Below are 17,692 nucleotides of genomic sequence, written 5' to 3' on the forward strand. Positions count from 1 at the left end.
AGGCTCGCTCCAGATCTTCAGGCTTTCGAACATTTTCCTTCTCTTTGGCGGATGTTTGTACATTACTGTTTTCGTGAAAACTTCGTTTCGGTTGCATTACGCTACTACCTTCACATTTTAGCCAATTGTAGTTATATGATCCTGTGCAAGGAGAGTATAATCGCATTGTGGAGCCCCACAAGCTTATCAAATTGCTCTTTCTCATTGATAAAATTCCAAAATTTCGCATCATTTTGACAAGGACCATTGACGAATTTACCGGACTCTGGTAACTGTATTTCCCGTAATATGTTAAATGTTTCTTCCTTTTAAGCGTCACTCTGCCGTTCAAATATCACGTTTAAATTCTTCATCTGGTTTTACTCAGCGTTTAAATTGTGGGGTTTTTAATCTTTTTTAGACGTGCTCGTGTGGTAACCAAGTTTATTTGGAATCGAAAAATCATATGGTCATATGTATATCAATATAAATATTTTGTACAATAAAAGTGTGAGGTGATGTGATAGTTTTTTTGGGATATCTCAACGGAACTTTCTGAACTCGGAGACAGTTTACACTATTTTTTTGTAGTTTCAGTGATCCAACGTCGTTAGAATCATAGTTGGATAATGGAAATAAGTATCCATATTTTTATGTGATATTTCCCGTATGCGACTATACTCAAGACCACTCTAGTCTAAATTATTGTCGCACCAGTCGAAAAGCTGTTGAACTATTTGTGCCAAAACGTGCCACCCAGCTGTGGTAGAGTAATACCTAACAAAAATAGATCCAAAGAAAATTCATGTCGACCAGAAATACCTAGATTTTTCAAATCACAACGTTCCCCCTCGTTTTTTTTTTGGTTTTAAATCATCTCAAGGATGATCGGAATTTTGATCGTAGCACTGTAGCCACATTGATCAGATACTGGTGATGTAGTTTGGCGAGTTTGACAGGTCGGTATATAAAAAAAAGAGGAAAATTACTTAACTGTTTTAGAAAATAAACTGAAATTACTTTATAACATGATGAAGAAAAAAGCGGTCAAAAGTTTAAGTCAGCAGTTTTGATGAAGATTGCCAGCTCTCTGAGATGTAGCGGCTCTTTTTTGATTAATAATTGATGTAAATTGTTATAATATTTAAAGATTTTAAATTTCCTTCTGAGCCCGGCAAATCTTTGGCAATCGAAGATCAGGTGTTCGGCATATTCAGTTACATTGCACGTTTCTCAGATATTTGAGTCAATTGCTTTGATTCTGTGTAGGAAGACTTTGTCGTATGTGTGTCCCGTCATAGGTCTGTTAATGGTCTTGATGCTTTTAGCATTTTATTTAAGAGAAAAATGCCAGGGCTTACTGGGTATGTCTGGAAATATGTCTATGAGGCTGGATCCCTTCGTCCTACACTTCGTCCTGTAGTCCTCATTCCATTTGTATACTAAAAAGTTCCTAATTTCTCTTTGAGCCTCCTTGTAGCTGTATTTTATATTTATTGTAAACCCCTCACTTGTAGCAGCCTTTGCTGCTATGTCAGTCTTTTCGTTGATGGCCACACCCTTGTGACCAGGGACCCATAGAATGTCAAGTTTCTGAATGTCTGATTGGTTAACTATGTTGTGAATATCATTCACTAGGTACGAGTCTGTATTCTTATTTTTAATTAAATTAATAGCTAGTAATATTCGACGGAATATCAAAATCGAAAATATTGTTTCGAATCCTTTACGGAGAACAATTAACCTATTATAAGCCAAGGGGCCGAAAAAAATGAAATTTTAATCATTTAAGCGCAGTTCAGGTGAAAGTTAGCGTTGTTATTTTTAATTTCAGATAAAAGATGGCCTGAATCTACAAGAACAATTTACAATCCTTAATATTTTCTGCCATTTACCTGAAGAAGGTGAACTATTTAAATAGAGGGGGCTTAAGTGGGCTAAATTCGTTTTTTCATCATAACGAGACGCTATAGTGTTGTTGAAAAAAAAAAACAGCAATCGCCGTAGCAAGAAAATAAGTCAAGTATTTAAAACAAACCAGTCAAGTAGAAAATTGATTAATTTATTGGATAAAATTATGTGGGCAGGACTGAGAGATCTACCTAGCTAGTAATATTCGACGGAATATCAAAAACGGGGAATAGTACAATAGAACTTGAATTCGTCGGTATATCTATGGTATATTTGGGTATATTTCTGATGGTCGGACATTATATTTTAACAATAAATCCGCGGCACACTTTTGTTTAGCTTCCGAATAAATATATTATTAAGTGAAGTGGAGGCTATTTTAAATACGCAGTTTCAGCAGCTGGAAGATATCATCGGGGAAATATTAAAAGTAAAAAAGAGCGTAAGTGTTAACAAGCTGCAAAGTCGTTGGTTCCTTATTTTCCTTATTTTTGTATGCAGGGGCAGAACTCAGACACATTGCGAACTGCGGCGGCATTGAAATTTGTTGCATTAAAGCATGCAAATCGAGAAGTTAAACAGAAAATAAAGTCTGGACGGGATAACTTACACTTGGAAAAATGTAAAGTGGACATAAGTCGGTTGCAATTGCAAAATCTTCTGTACGAAGTGAGCCACTTGAAAAAGGACATCGTGCGTTGCGAGAAATTCCAGAGTCGTGACTCCAAGTTGGTCCTGCTCTCAGACACTGAGTATTTTACCAAATTGCCGGGAATTGAAGATAGTAAAGTGAAACCAGAATCGGAGCACTACAAGCATTTGCAGCGCTTAGATTGTGAACTGCGTTTAAGGAAAGACCTGGATGAACAGAAAAGCTCATTGAAGAACTCCAAAAAGGAGCTGCAACAAGAGAATCTTAAACAACATAATAGGTACGTTTCATTCGCGCCAGCTCTACGCACCCTAAAGAGTGCTACGAAACCGCTGCATGATGCACTGCAGCTTTCTCTTGATGTTGAATGGAAGCTTAGTGCTGTGGTCAAATATCTGCCCAAGCCTCTTTATATATTATTCATCAAACTGCAATGCCTTCAACGTGCGAGCGATGAGCCATCATTCAATGTTGAAGTGGTAGGATATGAAAGTGAAGCTCAGATGCAGGAGTTGACAAACCTAAAGCAAAACCCAAAAGCAAGGCGCGACTACTCTGAAAGGGACATTGAATTGTCGGGAAAGCCTGAGGAAAATCCTTTGAACAAAGAATTAAGTCCTCATCCTCTGCACATTCGCATCACGGTAAGATTAAACCAAAACATACGACTATAGAAAAATACCTTAACGTTCGAACGGTCTCTAGCTTGGCTCTGCTGGCTCGATTCAACTGTTGATTATTCGCTATTTCGAACAAATTAAATGTGCGACAGCATGGCCTCAATTGAGCATTTCCAATAATACAAACCATCAAGGGTAAGTTTTAGCGAGTGAATTGCTTTAGCAGCAACTATATTTTAAAACATTTTCATGTTTTTAGGGATACTAATTTCGTTCAGCATCTCCTTCGGCATTTGTTTGCAAACGATTTGGGTAATGAAATACTTATACCCGGTATTCAATACGATGTAAGACAAGCAACAAGCTATAATTTTCCTATATATATGTATGAATCATAAAATTATATATTTGCGTTAGTTACAGAATAAGGATCTGACACCAGAGGAATGTATACAATATCTGGAGTCTAAGGACTTTGGAAAAGCATACTGTTGGTTACAAAGTATATGCTCTATACCAACAGTCCACAGCTCGATGTTGTATAAGCATGAGCTGAACTTGAATAAAAGCATGCGGGAGACCATAGCTCGCATTACACGGCGCTGGAACTCTTGGTTAAATCTAAGTCAGCAAATACGTGGTCTGACTAACAAGGACATCGATTTGTATGCACCAAAAGAAAATGTCTATCCTGCGGCCTTGTCTTGCAGCCTAGTGCAGTGGACGGCGATCACTCTCGAGGAATTCCTAGCCCAAAATTCAGACGTACTAAACATTTCTCCGGATGATAAGGGCATAACATACAATTCCTATCGTGCTGTGATTGTTCGTGGCTCTGCCAAAATGGAGTGTTTCATTCGAATACCGAGTAATTATCCATTGGAAATGCCACTCTGGATATTGAGTGTGCATTGGAACGGTCGCCGTACATCGCAGAATAATGCAGCTATCAAGGTTAGTTTGTTCAGACTTCCATGCGTTATATATAAGCTTATTTTGATACCATTTTGTAGATGATGGAGTACTGGACCAACTCATTGCAACCCCAACAGCTGGAAGCAAATTATCGTATTCTGTACGCTCAGCTTTTCCGAACTATTTATAGTTTTGACATCTTTCTGGAGACAGAAGGCTCAATGCAGACGACTATAGAATACACCAAGGAAAAGCCTTATATAAGTGCATTTGCAAAACAATGCCGATTGCGTCCATATAAATACATAAAAAAGGGTTCCGTACACGCATTCAAACAATAAGGACCTAAAAACAAATATAAGAATATGGTTTTGTAAAAAAAAATCAAAAGCAGTTACTAAACATCTTCACAGTTGCTGTTTATTATGTAATGCATAATTGCAATAATGCAATAAATAAGTAACATTTAAATCTAGCTACAGTTTTATTGACAGCTTAGTTTCTGAGATGCTGTCGCTGCCAGGGACTCGGTTGGCAGGGTGATTGCAGAGGCATTTTCAACATACTCTCGACTCTCATCCGGCATAACTTTATCAACAACGTGTTTTTCTATTAGACCGCTTTCTCCCAAGTAGCATATGGAAAATCCATCGTACCATGCCTCCTGATCCTTCAGTACTTCCTTCAATTGCCACACCTTGTATTTCCAGAACTGGAACATCACCTTCAGGCCGGATATGCCCCTCACGCGCCACCTTATGCGCACGGTGTAATCGTCGGGATGCTTTGTAATTTTAAGAACCTCAAACTTAACGTAGGCGTACTTTAAGTGACCCACAGTTCGAAGAATGGCAATTTGCTTAACAAAGTGGTATAGACCGACTGTGTGCTTGCCGGTAATATTGTTCTGAAATATAAGGTTTGGGCTGTATATGGAATAGTTCAGCGGTTCAACAAAGAGTTTGGGAAGCGTGGTTCGCAGAACTTCTTAGGCTCGCTCCAGATCTTCAGGCTTTCGAACATTTTCCTTCTCTTTGGCGGATGTTTGTACATTACTGTTTTCGTGAAAACTTCGTTTCGGTTGCATTACGCTACTACCTTCACATTTTAGCCAATTGTAGTTATATGATCCTGTGCAAGGAGAGTATAATCGCATTGTGGAGCCCCACAAGCTTATCAAATTGCTCTTTCTCATTGATAAAATTCCAAAATTTCGCATCATTTTGACAAGGACCATTGACGAATTTACCGGACTCTGGTAACTGTATTTCCCGTAATATGTTAAATGTTTCTTCCTTTTAAGCGTCACTCTGCCGTTCAAATATCACGTTCAAATTCTTCATCTGGTTTTACTCAGCGTTTAAATTGTGGGGTTTTTAATCTTTTTTAGACGTGCTCGTGTTGTAACCAAGTTTATTTGGAATCGAAAAATCATATGGTCATATGTATATCGATATAAATATTTTGTACAATAAAAGTGTGAGGTGATGTGATAGTTGTTTTGGGATATCTCAACGAAACTTTCTGAACTCGGAGACAGTTTACACTATTTTTTTGTAGTTTCAGTGATCCAACGTCGTTAGAATCATAGTTGGATAATGGAAATAAGTATCCATATTTTTATGTGATATTTCCCGTATGCGACTATACTTCAAGACCACTCTAGTCTAAATTATTGTCGCACCAGTCGAAAAGCTGTTGAACTATTTGTGCCAAAACGTGCCACCCAGTTGTGGTAGAGTAATACCTAACAAAAATAGATCCAAAGAAAATTCATGTCGACCAGAAATACCTAGATTTTTCAAATCACAACGTTCCCCCTCGTTTTTTTTTTGGTTTTAAATCATCTCAAGGATGATCGGAATTTTGATCGTAGCACTGTAGCCACATTGATCAGATACTGGTGATGTAGTTTGGCGAGTTTGACAGGTCGGTATATAAAAAAAAGAGGAAAATTACTTAACTGTTTTAGAAAATAAACTGAAATTACTTTATAACATGATGAAGAAAAAAGCGGTCAAAAGTTTAAGTCAGCAGTTTTGATGAAGATTGCCAGCTCTCTGAGATGTAGCGGCTCTTTTTTGATTAATAATTGATGTAAATTGTTATAATATTTAAAGATTTTAAATTTCCTTCTGAGCCCGGCAAATCTTTGGCAATCGAAGATCAGGTGTTCGGCATATTCAGTTACATTGCACGTTTCTCAGATATTTGAGTCAATTGCTTTGATTCTGTGTAGGAAGACTTTGTCGTATGTGTGTCCCGTCATAGGTCTGTTAATGGTCTTGATGCTTTTAGCATTTTATTTAAGAGAAAAATGCCAGGGTTTACTGGGTATGTCTGGAAATATGTCTATGAGGCTGGATCCCTTCGTCCTACACTTCGTCCTGTAGTCCTCATTCCATTTGTATACTAAAAAGTTCCTAATTTCTCTTTGAGCCTCCTTGTAGCTGTATTTTATATTTATTGTAAACCCCTCACTTGTAGCAGCCTTTGCTGCTATGTCAGTCTTTTCGTTGATGGCCACACCCTTGTGACCAGGGACCCATAGAATGTCAAGTTTCTGAATGTCTGATTGGTTAACTATGTTGTGAATATCATTCACTAGGTACGAGTCTGTATTCTTATTTTTAATTAAATTAATAGCTAGTAATATTCGACGGAATATCAAAATCGAAAATATTGTTTCGAATCCTTTACGGAGAACAATTAACCTATTATAAGCCAAGGGGCCGAAAAAAATGAAATTTTAATCATTTAAGCGCAGTTCAGGTGAAAGTTAGCGTTGTTATTTTTAATTTCAGATAAAAGATGGCCTGAATCTACAAGAACAATTTACAATCCTTAATATTTTCTGCCATTTACCTGAAGAAGGTGAACTATTTAAATAGAGGGGGCTTAAGTGGGCTAAATTCGTTTTTTCATCATAACGAGACGCTATATTGTTGTTGGAAAAAAAAACAGCAATCGCCGTAGCAAGAAAATAAGTCAAGTATTTAAAACAAACCAGTCAAGTAGAAAATTGATTAATTTATTGGATAAAATTATGTGGGCAGGACTGAGAGATCTACCTAGCTAGTAATATTCGACGGAATATCAAAAACGGGGAATAGTACAATAGAACTTGAATTCGTCGGTATATCTATGGTATATTTGGGTATATTTCTGATGGTCGGACATTATATTTTAACAATAAATCCGCGGCACACTTTTGTTTAGCTTCCGAATAAATATATTATTAAGTGAAGTGGAGGCTATTTTAAATACGCAGTTTCAGCAGCTGGAAGATATCATCGGGGAAATATTAAAAGTAAAAAAGAGCGTAAGTGTTAACAAGCTGCAAAGTCGTTGGTTCCTTATTTTCCTTATTTTTGTATGCAGGGGCAGAACTCAGACACATTGCGAACTGCGGCGGCATTGAAATTTGTTGCATTAAAGCATGCAAATCGAGAAGTTAAACAGAAAATAAAGTCTGGACGGGATAACTTACACTTGGAAAAATGTAAAGTGGACATAAGTCGGTTGCAATTGCAAAATCTTCTGTACGAAGTGAGCCACTTGAAAAAGGACATCGTGCGTTGCGAGAAATTCCAGAGTCGTGACTCCAAGTTGGTCCTGCTCTCAGACACTGAGTATTTTACCAAATTGCCGGGAATTGAAGATAGTAAAGTGAAACCAGAATCGGAGCACTACAAGCATTTGCAGCGCTTAGATTGTGAACTGCGTTTAAGGAAAGACCTGGATGAACAGAAAAGCTCATTGAAGAACTCCAAAAAGGAGCTGCAACAAGAGAATCTTAAACAACATAATAGGTACGTTTCATTCGCGCCAGCTCTACGCACCCTAAAGAGTGCTACGAAACCGCTGCATGATGCACTGCAGCTTTCTCTTGATGTTGAATGGAAGCTTAGTGCTGTGGTCAAATATCTGCCCAAGCCTCTTTATATATTATTCATCAAACTGCAATGCCTTCAACGTGCGAGCGATGAGCCATCATTCAATGTTGAAGTGGTAGGATATGAAAGTGAAGCTCAGATGCAGGAGTTGACAAACCTAAAGCAAAACCCAAAAGCAAGGCGCGACTACTCTGAAAGGGACATTGAATTGTCGGGAAAGCCTGAGGAAAATCCTTTGAACAAAGAATTAAGTCCTCATCCTCTGCACATTCGCATCACGGTAAGATTAAACCAAAACATACGACTATAGAAAAATACCTTAACGTTCGAACGGTCTCTAGCTTGGCTCTGCTGGCTCGATTCAACTGTTGATTATTCGCTATTTCGAACAAATTAAATGTGCGACAGCATGGCCTCAATTGAGCATTTCCAATAATACAAACCATCAAGGGTAAGTTTTAGCGAGTGAATTGCTTTAGCAGCAACTATATTTTAAAACATTTTCATGTTTTTAGGGATACTAATTTCGTTCAGCATCTCCTTCGGCATTTGTTTGCAAACGATTTGGGTAATGAAATACTTATACCCGGTATTCAATACGATGTAAGACAAGCAACAAGCTATAATTTTCCTATATATATGTATGAATCATAAAATTATATATTTGCGTTAGTTACAGAATAAGGATCTGACACCAGAGAAATGTATACAATATCTGGAGTCTAAGGACTTTGGAAAAGCATACTGTTGGTTACAAAGTATATGCTCTATACCAACAGTCAACAGCTCGATGTTGTATAAGCATGAGCTGAACTTGAATAAAAGCATGCGGGAGACCATAGCTCGCATTACACGGCGCTGGAACTCTTGGTTAAATCTAAGTCAGCAAATACGTGGTCTGACTAACAAGGACATCGATTTGTATGCACCAAAAGAAAATGTCTATCCTGCGGCCTTGTCTTGCAGACTAGTGCAGTGGACGGCGATCACTCTCGAGGAATTCTAGCCCAAAATTCAGACGTACTAAACATTTCTCCGGATGATAAGGGCATAACATACAATTCCTATCGTGCTGTGATTGTTCGTGGCTCTGCAAAATGGAGTGTTTCATTCGAATACGAGTAATTATCCATTGGAAATGCCACTCTGGATATTGAGTGTGCATTGGAACGGTCGCCGTACATCGCAGAATAATGCAGCTATCAAGGTTAGTTTGTTCAGACTTCCATGCGTTATATATAAGCTTATTTTGATACCATTTTGTAGATGATGGAGTACTGGACCAACTCATTGCAACCCCAACAGCTGGAAGCAAATTATCGTATTCTGTACGCTCAGCTTTTCCGAACTATTTATAGTTTTGACATCTTTCTGGAGACAGAAGGCTCAATGCAGACGACTATAGAATACACCAAGGAAAAGCCTTATATAAGTGCATTTGCAAAACAATGCCGATTGCGTCCATATAAATACATAAAAAAGGGTTCCGTACACGCATTCAAACAATAAGGACCTAAAAACAAATATAAGAATATGGTTTTGTAAAAAAAAATCAAAAGCAGTTACTAAACATCTTCACAGTTGCTGTTTATTATGTAATGCATAATTGCAATAATGCAATAAATAAGTAACATTTAAATCTAGCTACAGTTTTATTGACAGCTTAGTTTCTGAGATGCTGTCGCTGCCAGGGACTCGGTTGGCAGGGTGATTGCAGAGGCATTTTCAACATACTCTCGACTCTCATCCGGCATAACTTTATCAACAACGTGTTTTTCTATTAGACCGCTTTCTCCCAAGTAGCATATGGAAAATCCATCGTACCATGCCTCCTGATCCTTCAGTACTTCCTTCAATTGCCACACTTGTATTTCCAGAACTGGAACATCACCTTCAGGCCGGATATGCCCTCACGCGCTACCTTATGCGCACGGTGTAATCGTCGGGATGCTTTGTAATTTTAAGAACCTCAAACTTAACGTAGGCGTACTTTAAGTGACCCACAGTTCGAAGAATGGCAATTTGCTTAACAAAGTGGTATAGACCGACTGTGTGCTTGCCGGTAATATTGTTCTGAAATATAAGGTTTGGGCTGTATATGGAATAGTTCAGCGGTTCAACAAAGAGTTTGGGAAGCGTGGTTCGCAGAACTTCTTAGGCTCGCTCCAGATCTTCAGGCTTTCGAACATTTTCCTTCTCTTTGGCGGATGTTTGTACATTACTGTTTTCGTGAAAACTTCGTTTCGGTTGCATTACGCTACTACCTTCACATTTTAGCCAATTGTAGTTATATGATCCTGTGCAAGGAGAGTATAATCGCATTGTGGAGCCCACAAGCTTATCAAATTGCTCTTTCTCATTGATAAAATTCCAAAATTTCGCATCATTTTGACAAGGACCATTGACGAATTTACCGGACTCTGGTAACTGTATTTCCCGTAATATGTTAAATGTTTCTTCCTTTTAAGCGTCACTCTGCCGTTCAAATATCACGTTCAAATTCTTCATCTGGTTTTACTCAGCGTTTAAATTGTGGGGTTTTTAATCTTTTTTAGACGTGCTCGTGTTGTAACCAAGTTTATTTGGAATCGAAAAATCATATGGTCATATGTATATCGATATAAATATTTTGTACAATAAAAGTGTGAGGTGATGTGATAGTTGTTTTGGGATATCTCAACGAAACTTTCTGAACTCGGAGACAGTTTACACTATTTTTTTGTAGTTTCAGTGATCCAACGTCGTTAGAATCATAGTTGGATAATGGAAATAAGTATCCATATTTTTATGTGATATTTCCCGTATGCGACTATACTTCAAGACCACTCTAGTCTAAATTATTGTCGCACCAGTCGAAAAGCTGTTGAACTATTTGTGCCAAAACGTGCCACCCAGTTGTGGTAGAGTAATACCTAACAAAAATAGATCCAAAGAAAATTCATGTCGACCAGAAATACCTAGATTTTTCAAATCACAACGTTCCCCCTCGTTTTTTTTTTGGTTTTAAATCATCTCAAGGATGATCGGAATTTTGATCGTAGCACTGTAGCCACATTGATCAGATACTGGTGATGTAGTTTGGCGAGTTTGACAGGTCGGTATATAAAAAAAAGAGGAAAATTACTTAACTGTTTTAGAAAATAAACTGAAATTACTTTATAACATGATGAAGAAAAAAGCGGTCAAAGTTTAAGTCAGCAGTTTTGATGAAGATTGCCAGCTCTCTGAGATGTAGCGGCTCTTTTTTGATTAATAATTGATGTAAATTGTTATAATATTTAAGATTTTAAATTTCCTTCTGAGCCGGCAAATCTTTGGCAATCGAAGATCAGGTGTTCGGCATATTCAGTTACATTGCACGTTTCTCAGATATTTGAGTCAATTGCTTTGATTCTGTGTAGGAAGACTTTGTCGTATGTGTGTCCGTCATAGGTCTGTTAATGGTCTTGATGCTTTTAGCATTTTATTTAAGAGAAAAATGCAGGGCTTACTGGGTATGTCTGGAAATATGTCTATGAGGCTGGATCCCTTCGTCCTACACTTCGTCCTGTAGTCCTCATTCCATTTGTATACTAAAAAGTTCCTAATTTCTCTTTGAGCCTCCTTGTAGCTGTATTTTATATTTATTGTAAACCGCTCACTTGTAGCAGCCTTTGCTGCTATGTCAGTCTTTTTCGTTGATGGCCACACCCTTGTGACCAGGGACCCATAGAATGTCAAGTTTCTGAATGTCTGATTGTTAACTATGTTGTGAATATCATTCACTAGGTACGAGTCTGTATTCTTATTTTTAATTAAATTAATAGCTAGTAATATTCGACGGAATATCAAAATCGAATATATTGTTTCGAATCATTTACGGAGAACAATTAACCTATTATAAGCCAAGGGGCCGAAAATAATGAAATTTTAATCATTTTAGCGCAGTTCAGGTGAAAGTTAGCGTTGTTATTTTTAATTTCAGATGAAAGATGGCCTGAATCTACAAGAAGAATTTACAATCGTTAATATTTTCTGCCATTTTACCTGAAGAAGGTGAACTATTTAAATAGAGGGGGCTTAAGTGGGCTAAATTCGTTTTTTCATCATAACGAGACGCTATATTGTTGTTGGAAAAAAAAACAGCAATCGCCGTAGCAAGAAAATAAGTCAAGTATTTAAAACAAACCAGTCAAGTAGAAAATGATTAATTTATTGGATAAAATTATGTGGGCAGGACTGAGAGATCTACCTAGCTAGTAATATTCGACGGAATATCAAAAACGGGGAATAGTACAATAGAACTTGAATTCGTCGGTATATCTATGGTATATTTGGGTTTATTTCTGATGGTCGGACATTATATTTTAACAATAAATCCGCGGCACACTTTTGTTTAGCTTCCGAATAAATATATTATTAAGTGAAGTGGAGGCTATTTTATATACGCAGTTTCAGCAGCTGGAAGATATCATCGGGAAATATTAAAAGTAAAAAAGAGCGTAAGTGTTAACAAGCTGCAAAGTCGTTGGTTCCTTATTTTCAAATTGCCGGGAATTGAAGATAGTAAAGTGAAACCAGAATCGGAGCACTACAAGCATTTGCAGCGCTTAGAGTGTGATCTGCGTTTAAGGGAAGACCTGGATGAACAGAAAAGCTCATTGAAGAACTCCAAAAAGGAGCTGCAACAAGAGAATCTTAAATAATCTTGATGTTGAATGGAAGCTTAGTGCTGTGGTCAAATATCTGCCCAAGCCTCTTTATATATTATTCGTCAACCTGCAATGCCTTCAACGTGCGAGCGATGACCATCATTCAATGTTGAAGTGGTAGGATATAAAAGTGAAGCTCAGATGCAGGAGTTGACAAACCTAAAGCAAAACCCAAAAGCAAGGCGCGACTACTCTGAAAGGAGATTGAATTGTCGGGAAAGCCTGAGGAAAATCTTTGAACAAAGAATTAAGTCCTCATCCTCTGCACATTCGCATCACGGTAAGATTAAACCAAAACATACGACTATAGAAAAATACCTTAACGTTTGAACGGTCTCTAGCTTGGCTCTGCTGGCTCGATTCAACTGTTGATTATTCGCTATTTCGAACAAATTAAATGTGCGACAGCATGGCCTCAATTGAGCATTTCCAATAATAAAACCATCAAGGGTAAGTTTTAGCGAGTGAATTGCTTTAGCAGCAACTATATTTTAAAACATTTTCATGTTTTTAGGGATACTAATTTCGTTCAGCATCTCCTTCGGCATTTGGTTGCAAACGATTTGGGTAATGAAATACCTATACCCGGTATTCAATACGATGTAAGACAAGCAACAAGCTATAATTTTCCTATATATATGTATGAATCATAAAATTATATATTTGCGTTAGTTACAGAATAAGGATCTGACACCAGAGGAATGTATACAATATCTGGAGTCTAAGGACTTTGGAAAAGCATACTGTTGGTTACAAAGTATATGCTCTTATACAACAGTCAACAGCTCGATGTTGTATAAGCATGAGCTGAACTTGAATAAAAGCATGCGGGAGACCATAGCTCGCATTACACGGCGCTGCAACTCTTGGTTAAATCTAAGTCAGCAAAACACGTGGTCTGACTAACAAGGACATCGATTTGTATGCACTAAAAGAAATGTCTATCCTGCGGCTTGTCTTGCAGCCTAGTGCAGTGGACGGCGATCACTCTCGAGGAATTCCTAGCCCAAAATTCAGACGTACTAAACATTTCTCCGGATGATAAGGGCATAACATATAATTCCTATCGTGCTGTGATTGTTCGTGGTTCTGCCAAAATGGAGTGTTTCATTCGAATACCGAGTAATTATCCATTGGAAATGCCACTCTGGATATTGAGTGTGCATTGGAACGGTCGCCGTACATCGCAGAATGATGCAGCTATCAAGGTTAGTTTGTTCAGACTTCCATGCGTTATATATAAGCTTATTTTGATACCATTTTGTAGATGATGGAGTACTGGACCAACTCATTGCAACCCCAACAGCTGGAAGCAAATTATCGTATTCTGTACGCTCAGCTTTTCCGAACTATTTATAGTTTTAACATCTTTCTGGAGACAGAAGGCTCAATGCAGACGACTATAGAATACACCAAGGAAAAGCCTTATATAAGTGCATTTGCAAAACAATGCCGATTGCGTCCATATAAATACATAAAACGAGGGGGAACGTTGTGAGTTACTGCGGACACCGCAACTCTACAGTTATACCCGATACTAAGTCAGTATGGCTTCCTCCGGCAGACGCCGCTAATATTAAACGACACGACAAAGAGTGCGTGCGAGAGAGACAGAAAATCAGTCTGAGCGTGACGTCGGCGCTGCGTAGCCACTGCAAATTGATTTGTTCCTATTGGCTATAAAAATGATCTGATCTGATCCAGATTCAGCAATCTGATAGATATGGTCATTATCTATGATTCTGCGTTTTTAGTTTTCTTGAATGTGCAATATTGTGGATGCAACAGATTTTCGTCTTTGTGGGGCGGAAAAGGGTGGGGCGAAATTTTGAGATATACGTTTTATAGTAAGATCTAACAGGAGTGCGGATACCAAATTTGGTTACTCTAGCCTTAATAGTCTCTGAGATTTGTGAATATCCCCAGATTTTCATCCTTTGCGGGGGCGGAAGGGGGTGTGGCGAAATTTTGAAACAAACTCGTCTCGGTCCGATATATTAGGAGTGTGGATACCAAATTTGGTTGCTCTAGCTTTTATAGTCTCTGAGATCTAGGCGCTAATGTTTTACTCTAAGCAAAGCCGCCTATGCTACGTGTGTGTTAGAGAGAGACAGGGCGAGAAAAAATGAAATTGTTTTCTTGATGCTGGCTATAATAATACGATCCAATTCAGATTCCGCAGTCTTAAAGATATGGTCATTCTCTACAATTCTACGTTTTTGGTTTTCTCATATCTTTAAAATTGTGGATGCCACAGATTTTCGTCCTTTGTGGGGGCGAAGTGGGCGGGGCGAAGTTTTGAAATATTTTTGTAGCAGTGACATATCACAGAAGTCTGGGTCCAAAACATCGTTGCTCTAGCTCTTATAGCTTTGAGCACTAGGCGCTGAAGGGACGGACAGACGGACGACGGACAGACGGTCAGACGGACAGACAGACATGGCTCAATCGACTCGGCTATTGATGCTGATCAAGAATATATATACTTTATGGGGTCGGAAACGATTCCTTCTGGACGTTACACACATCCACTTTTACCACAAATCTAATATACCCCAATACTCATTTTGAGTATCGGGTATAAAAACGGTTCCGTACACGCATTTTGTAAAAAAAAAAAAAAAGCAGTTACTAAACATCTTCACAGTTGCTGTTTATTATGTAATGCATAATTGCAATAATGCAATAAATAAGTAACATTTAAATCTAGCTACAGTTTTATTGACAGCTTAGTTTCTGAGATGCTGTCGCTGCCAGGGACTCGGTTGGCAGGGTGATTGCAGAGGCATTTTCAACATACTCTCGACTCTCATCCGGCATAACTTTATCAACAACGTGTTTTTCTATTAGACCGCTTTCCCCAAGTAGCATATGGAAAATCCATCGTACCATGCCTCCTGATCCTTCAGTACTTCCTTCAATTGCCACACCTTGTATTTCCAGAACTGGAACATCACCTTCAGGCCGGATATGCCCCTCACGCGCCACCTTATGCGCACGGTGTAATCGTCGGATGCTTTGTAATTTTAAGAACCTCAAACTTAACGTAGGCGTACTTTAGGTGACCCACAGTTCGAAGAATGGCAATTTGCTTAACAAAGTGGTATAGACCGACTGTGTGCTTGCCGGTAATATTGTTCTGAAATATAAGGTTTGGGCTGTATATGGAATAGTTCAGCGGTTCAACAAAGAGTTTGGGAAGCGTGGTTCGCAGAACTTCTTAGGCTCGCTCCAGATCTTCAGGCTTTCGAACATTTTCCTTCTCTTTGGCGGATGTTTGTACATTACTGTTTTCGTGAAAACTTCGTTTCGGTTGCATTACGCTACTACCTTCACATTTTAGCCAATTGTAGTTATATGATCCTGTGCAAGGAGAGTATAATCGCATTGTGGAAGCCACGCCTGTTCTTTGGAGCCCCACAAGCTTATCAAATTGCTCTTTCTCATTGATAAAATTCCAAAATTTCGCATCATTTTGACAAGGACCATTGACGAATTTACCGGACTCTGGTAACTGTATTTCCCGTAATATGTTAAATGTTTCTTCCTTTTAAGCGTCACTCTGCCGTTCAAATATCACGTTTAAATTCTTCATCTGGTTTTACTCAGCGTTTAAATTGTGGGGTTTTTAATCTTTTTTAGACGTGCTCGTGTTGTAACCAAGTTTATTTGGAATCGAAAAATCATATGGTCATATGTATATCAATATAAATATTTTGTACAATAAAAGTGTGAGGTGATGTGATAGTTTTTTTGGGATATCTCAACGGAACTTTCTGAACTCGGAGACAGTTTACACTATTTTTTGTAGTTTCAGTGATCCAACGTCGTTAGAATCATAGTTGGATAATGGAAATAAGTATCCATATTTTTATGTGATATTTCCCGTATGCGACTATACTTCAAGACCACTCTAGTCTAAATTATTGTCGCACCAGTCGAAAAGCTGTTGAACTATTTGTGCCAAAACGTGCCACCCAGCTGTGGTAGAGTAATACCTAACAAAAATAGATCCAAAGAAAATTCATGTCGACCAGAAATACCTAGATTTTTCAAATCACAACGTTCCCCTCGTTTTTTTTTTTGGTTTTAAATCATCTCAAGGATGATCGGAATTTTGATCGTAGCACTGTAGCCACATTGATCAGATACTGGTGATGTAGTTTGGCGAGTTTGACAGGTCGGTATATAAAAAAAGAGGAAAATTACTTAACTGTTTTAGAAAATAAACTGAAATTACTTTATAACATGATGAAGAAAAAAGCGGTCAAAAGTTTAAGTCAGCAGTTTTGATGAAGATTGCCAGCTCTCTGAGATGTAGCGGCTCTTTTTTGATTAATAATTGATGTAAATGTTATAATATTTTAAAGATTTTAAATTTCCTTCTGAGCCCGGCAAATCTTTGGCAATCGAAGATCAGGTGTTCGGCATATTCAGTTACATTGCACGTTTCTCAGATATTTGAGTCAATTGCTTTGATTCTGTGTAGGAAGACTTTGTCGTATGTGTGTCCCGTCATAGGTCTGTTAATGGTCTTGATGCTTTTAGCATTCCATTTAAGAGAAAAATGCCAGGGTTTACTGGTATGTCTGGAAATATGTCTTATGAGGCTGGATCCCTTCTCCTACACTTCGTCCTGTATTCCTCATTCCATTTGTATACTAAAAGTTCCTAATTTTCTCTTGAGCCTCCTTGTACTGTATTTTATATTTATTGTAAACCGCTCACTTGTAGCAGCCTTTGCTGCTATGTCAGTCTTTCGTTGATGGCCACACCCTTGTGACCAGGGACCCATAGAATGTCAAGTTTCTGAATGTCTGATTGGTTAACTATGTTGTGAATATCATTCACTAGGTACGAGTCTGTATTCTTATTTTTAATTAAATTAATAGCTAGTAATATTCGACGGAATATCAAAATCGAATATATTGTTTCGAATCCTTTACGGAGAACAATTAACCTATTATAAGCCAAGGGGCCGAAAATAATGAAATTTTAATCATTTTAGCGCAGTTCAGGTGAAAGTTA

At 38.1% G+C, this 17,692-nt stretch overlaps 4 protein-coding genes, 1 long non-coding RNA gene and 1 pseudogene across 7 annotated transcripts; 4 read left to right on the forward strand and 2 right to left on the reverse strand.

The window, feature by feature from the left end:
• Positions 1-2,219: 2,219 nt before the first annotated feature.
• Positions 2,220-4,552, forward strand: LOC117190330 (THO complex subunit 5-like). Its single transcript, XM_033395408.1, has 6 exons — positions 2,220-2,332; positions 2,392-3,186; positions 3,248-3,357; positions 3,422-3,509; positions 3,586-4,116; positions 4,176-4,552. Exons 2-6 carry the CDS (start codon positions 3,046-3,048, stop codon positions 4,416-4,418), a joined length of 1,113 nt encoding a protein of 370 aa, XP_033251299.1. The 5' UTR covers positions 2,220-2,332; positions 2,392-3,045; the 3' UTR covers positions 4,419-4,552.
• A 9-nt stretch (positions 4,553-4,561) lies between these two features.
• On the reverse strand, positions 4,562-5,130 carry LOC117191626 (uncharacterized protein C6orf136 homolog). The gene is made up of 2 exons (XM_033396440.1): positions 5,063-5,130; positions 4,562-5,003 (listed from the first exon to the last, which is right to left on the reverse strand). The coding sequence occupies exons 1-2, from the start codon at positions 5,128-5,130 to the stop codon at positions 4,562-4,564; spliced, it is 510 nt and encodes a 169-aa protein (XP_033252331.1).
• A 2,021-nt stretch (positions 5,131-7,151) lies between these two features.
• Positions 7,152-9,069, forward strand: LOC117190337 (THO complex subunit 5-like). Of its 2 annotated transcripts, none has more exons than XM_033395418.1 (5): positions 7,152-7,399; positions 7,459-8,253; positions 8,315-8,424; positions 8,489-8,576; positions 8,647-9,069. In XM_033395418.1, exons 2-5 carry the CDS (start codon positions 8,113-8,115, stop codon positions 8,977-8,979), a joined length of 672 nt encoding a protein of 223 aa, XP_033251309.1. In that variant the 5' UTR covers positions 7,152-7,399; positions 7,459-8,112; the 3' UTR covers positions 8,980-9,069. The 2 variants fall into 2 exon arrangements, with proteins under 2 accessions (XP_033251309.1, XP_033251308.1); XM_033395417.1 differs by having other exon boundaries at positions 7,284-7,399; positions 8,653-9,069.
• Positions 9,070-9,096: 27 nt separating this feature from the next.
• LOC117190358 (THO complex subunit 5-like) lies at positions 9,097-14,184 on the forward strand. Of its 2 annotated transcripts, XM_033395438.1 has the most exons (3): positions 9,097-9,180; positions 9,240-9,446; positions 14,139-14,184. In XM_033395438.1, the coding sequence occupies exons 1-3, from the start codon at positions 9,112-9,114 to the stop codon at positions 14,160-14,162; spliced, it is 300 nt and encodes a 99-aa protein (XP_033251329.1). In that variant the 5' UTR covers positions 9,097-9,111; the 3' UTR covers positions 14,163-14,184. The 2 variants fall into 2 exon arrangements, with proteins under 2 accessions (XP_033251329.1, XP_033251328.1); XM_033395437.1 differs by lacking the exon at positions 14,139-14,184 and having other exon boundaries at positions 9,240-9,616.
• On the forward strand, positions 13,102-13,426 carry LOC117190361. The gene is made up of 3 exons (XR_004473686.1): positions 13,102-13,114; positions 13,179-13,266; positions 13,337-13,426. It is a non-coding gene; the product is annotated as an uncharacterized LOC117190361 (long non-coding RNA).
• A 1,107-nt stretch (positions 14,185-15,291) lies between the features above and the next one.
• On the reverse strand, positions 15,292-16,363 carry LOC117190353 (annotated as a pseudogene).
• Between the last annotated feature and the right edge of the window lie 1,329 nt (positions 16,364-17,692).

The sequence above is a fragment of the Drosophila miranda genome, assembly GCF_003369915.1.
Source record: "Drosophila miranda strain MSH22 chromosome Y unlocalized genomic scaffold, D.miranda_PacBio2.1 Contig_Y1_pilon, whole genome shotgun sequence".
Lineage (NCBI taxonomy): Eukaryota > Metazoa > Arthropoda > Insecta > Diptera > Drosophilidae > Drosophila > Drosophila miranda.

Coding starts and splice junctions, on each gene's coding strand:
- LOC117190337 (XM_033395418.1), top strand. CDS start 8,113: ATGCAGGAGTTGACAAACCTAAAGCAAAACCCAAAAGCAAGGCGCGAC. Junction 8,254..8,314: donor CTCTGCACATTCGCATCACG/GTAAGATTAAAC, acceptor AACGGTCTCTAG/CTTGGCTCTGCTGGCTCGAT. Junction 8,577..8,646: donor TACCCGGTATTCAATACGAT/GTAAGACAAGCA, acceptor TATTTGCGTTAG/TTACAGAATAAGGATCTGAC.
- LOC117190358 (XM_033395437.1), top strand. CDS start 9,112: ATGCCACTCTGGATATTGAGTGTGCATTGGAACGGTCGCCGTACATCG. Junction 9,181..9,239: donor AGAATAATGCAGCTATCAAG/GTTAGTTTGTTC, acceptor ACCATTTTGTAG/ATGATGGAGTACTGGACCAA.
- LOC117190330 (XM_033395408.1), top strand. CDS start 3,046: ATGCAGGAGTTGACAAACCTAAAGCAAAACCCAAAAGCAAGGCGCGAC. Junction 3,510..3,585: donor TACCCGGTATTCAATACGAT/GTAAGACAAGCA, acceptor CGTTAGTTACAG/AATAAGGATCTGACACCAGA. Junction 4,117..4,175: donor AGAATAATGCAGCTATCAAG/GTTAGTTTGTTC, acceptor ACCATTTTGTAG/ATGATGGAGTACTGGACCAA.
- LOC117191626 (XM_033396440.1), bottom strand. CDS start 5,130: ATGTACAAACATCCGCCAAAGAGAAGGAAAATGTTCGAAAGCCTGAAG. Junction 5,004..5,062: donor ATCTGGAGCGAGCCTAAGAA/GTTCTGCGAACC, acceptor TTCCATATACAG/CCCAAACCTTATATTTCAGA.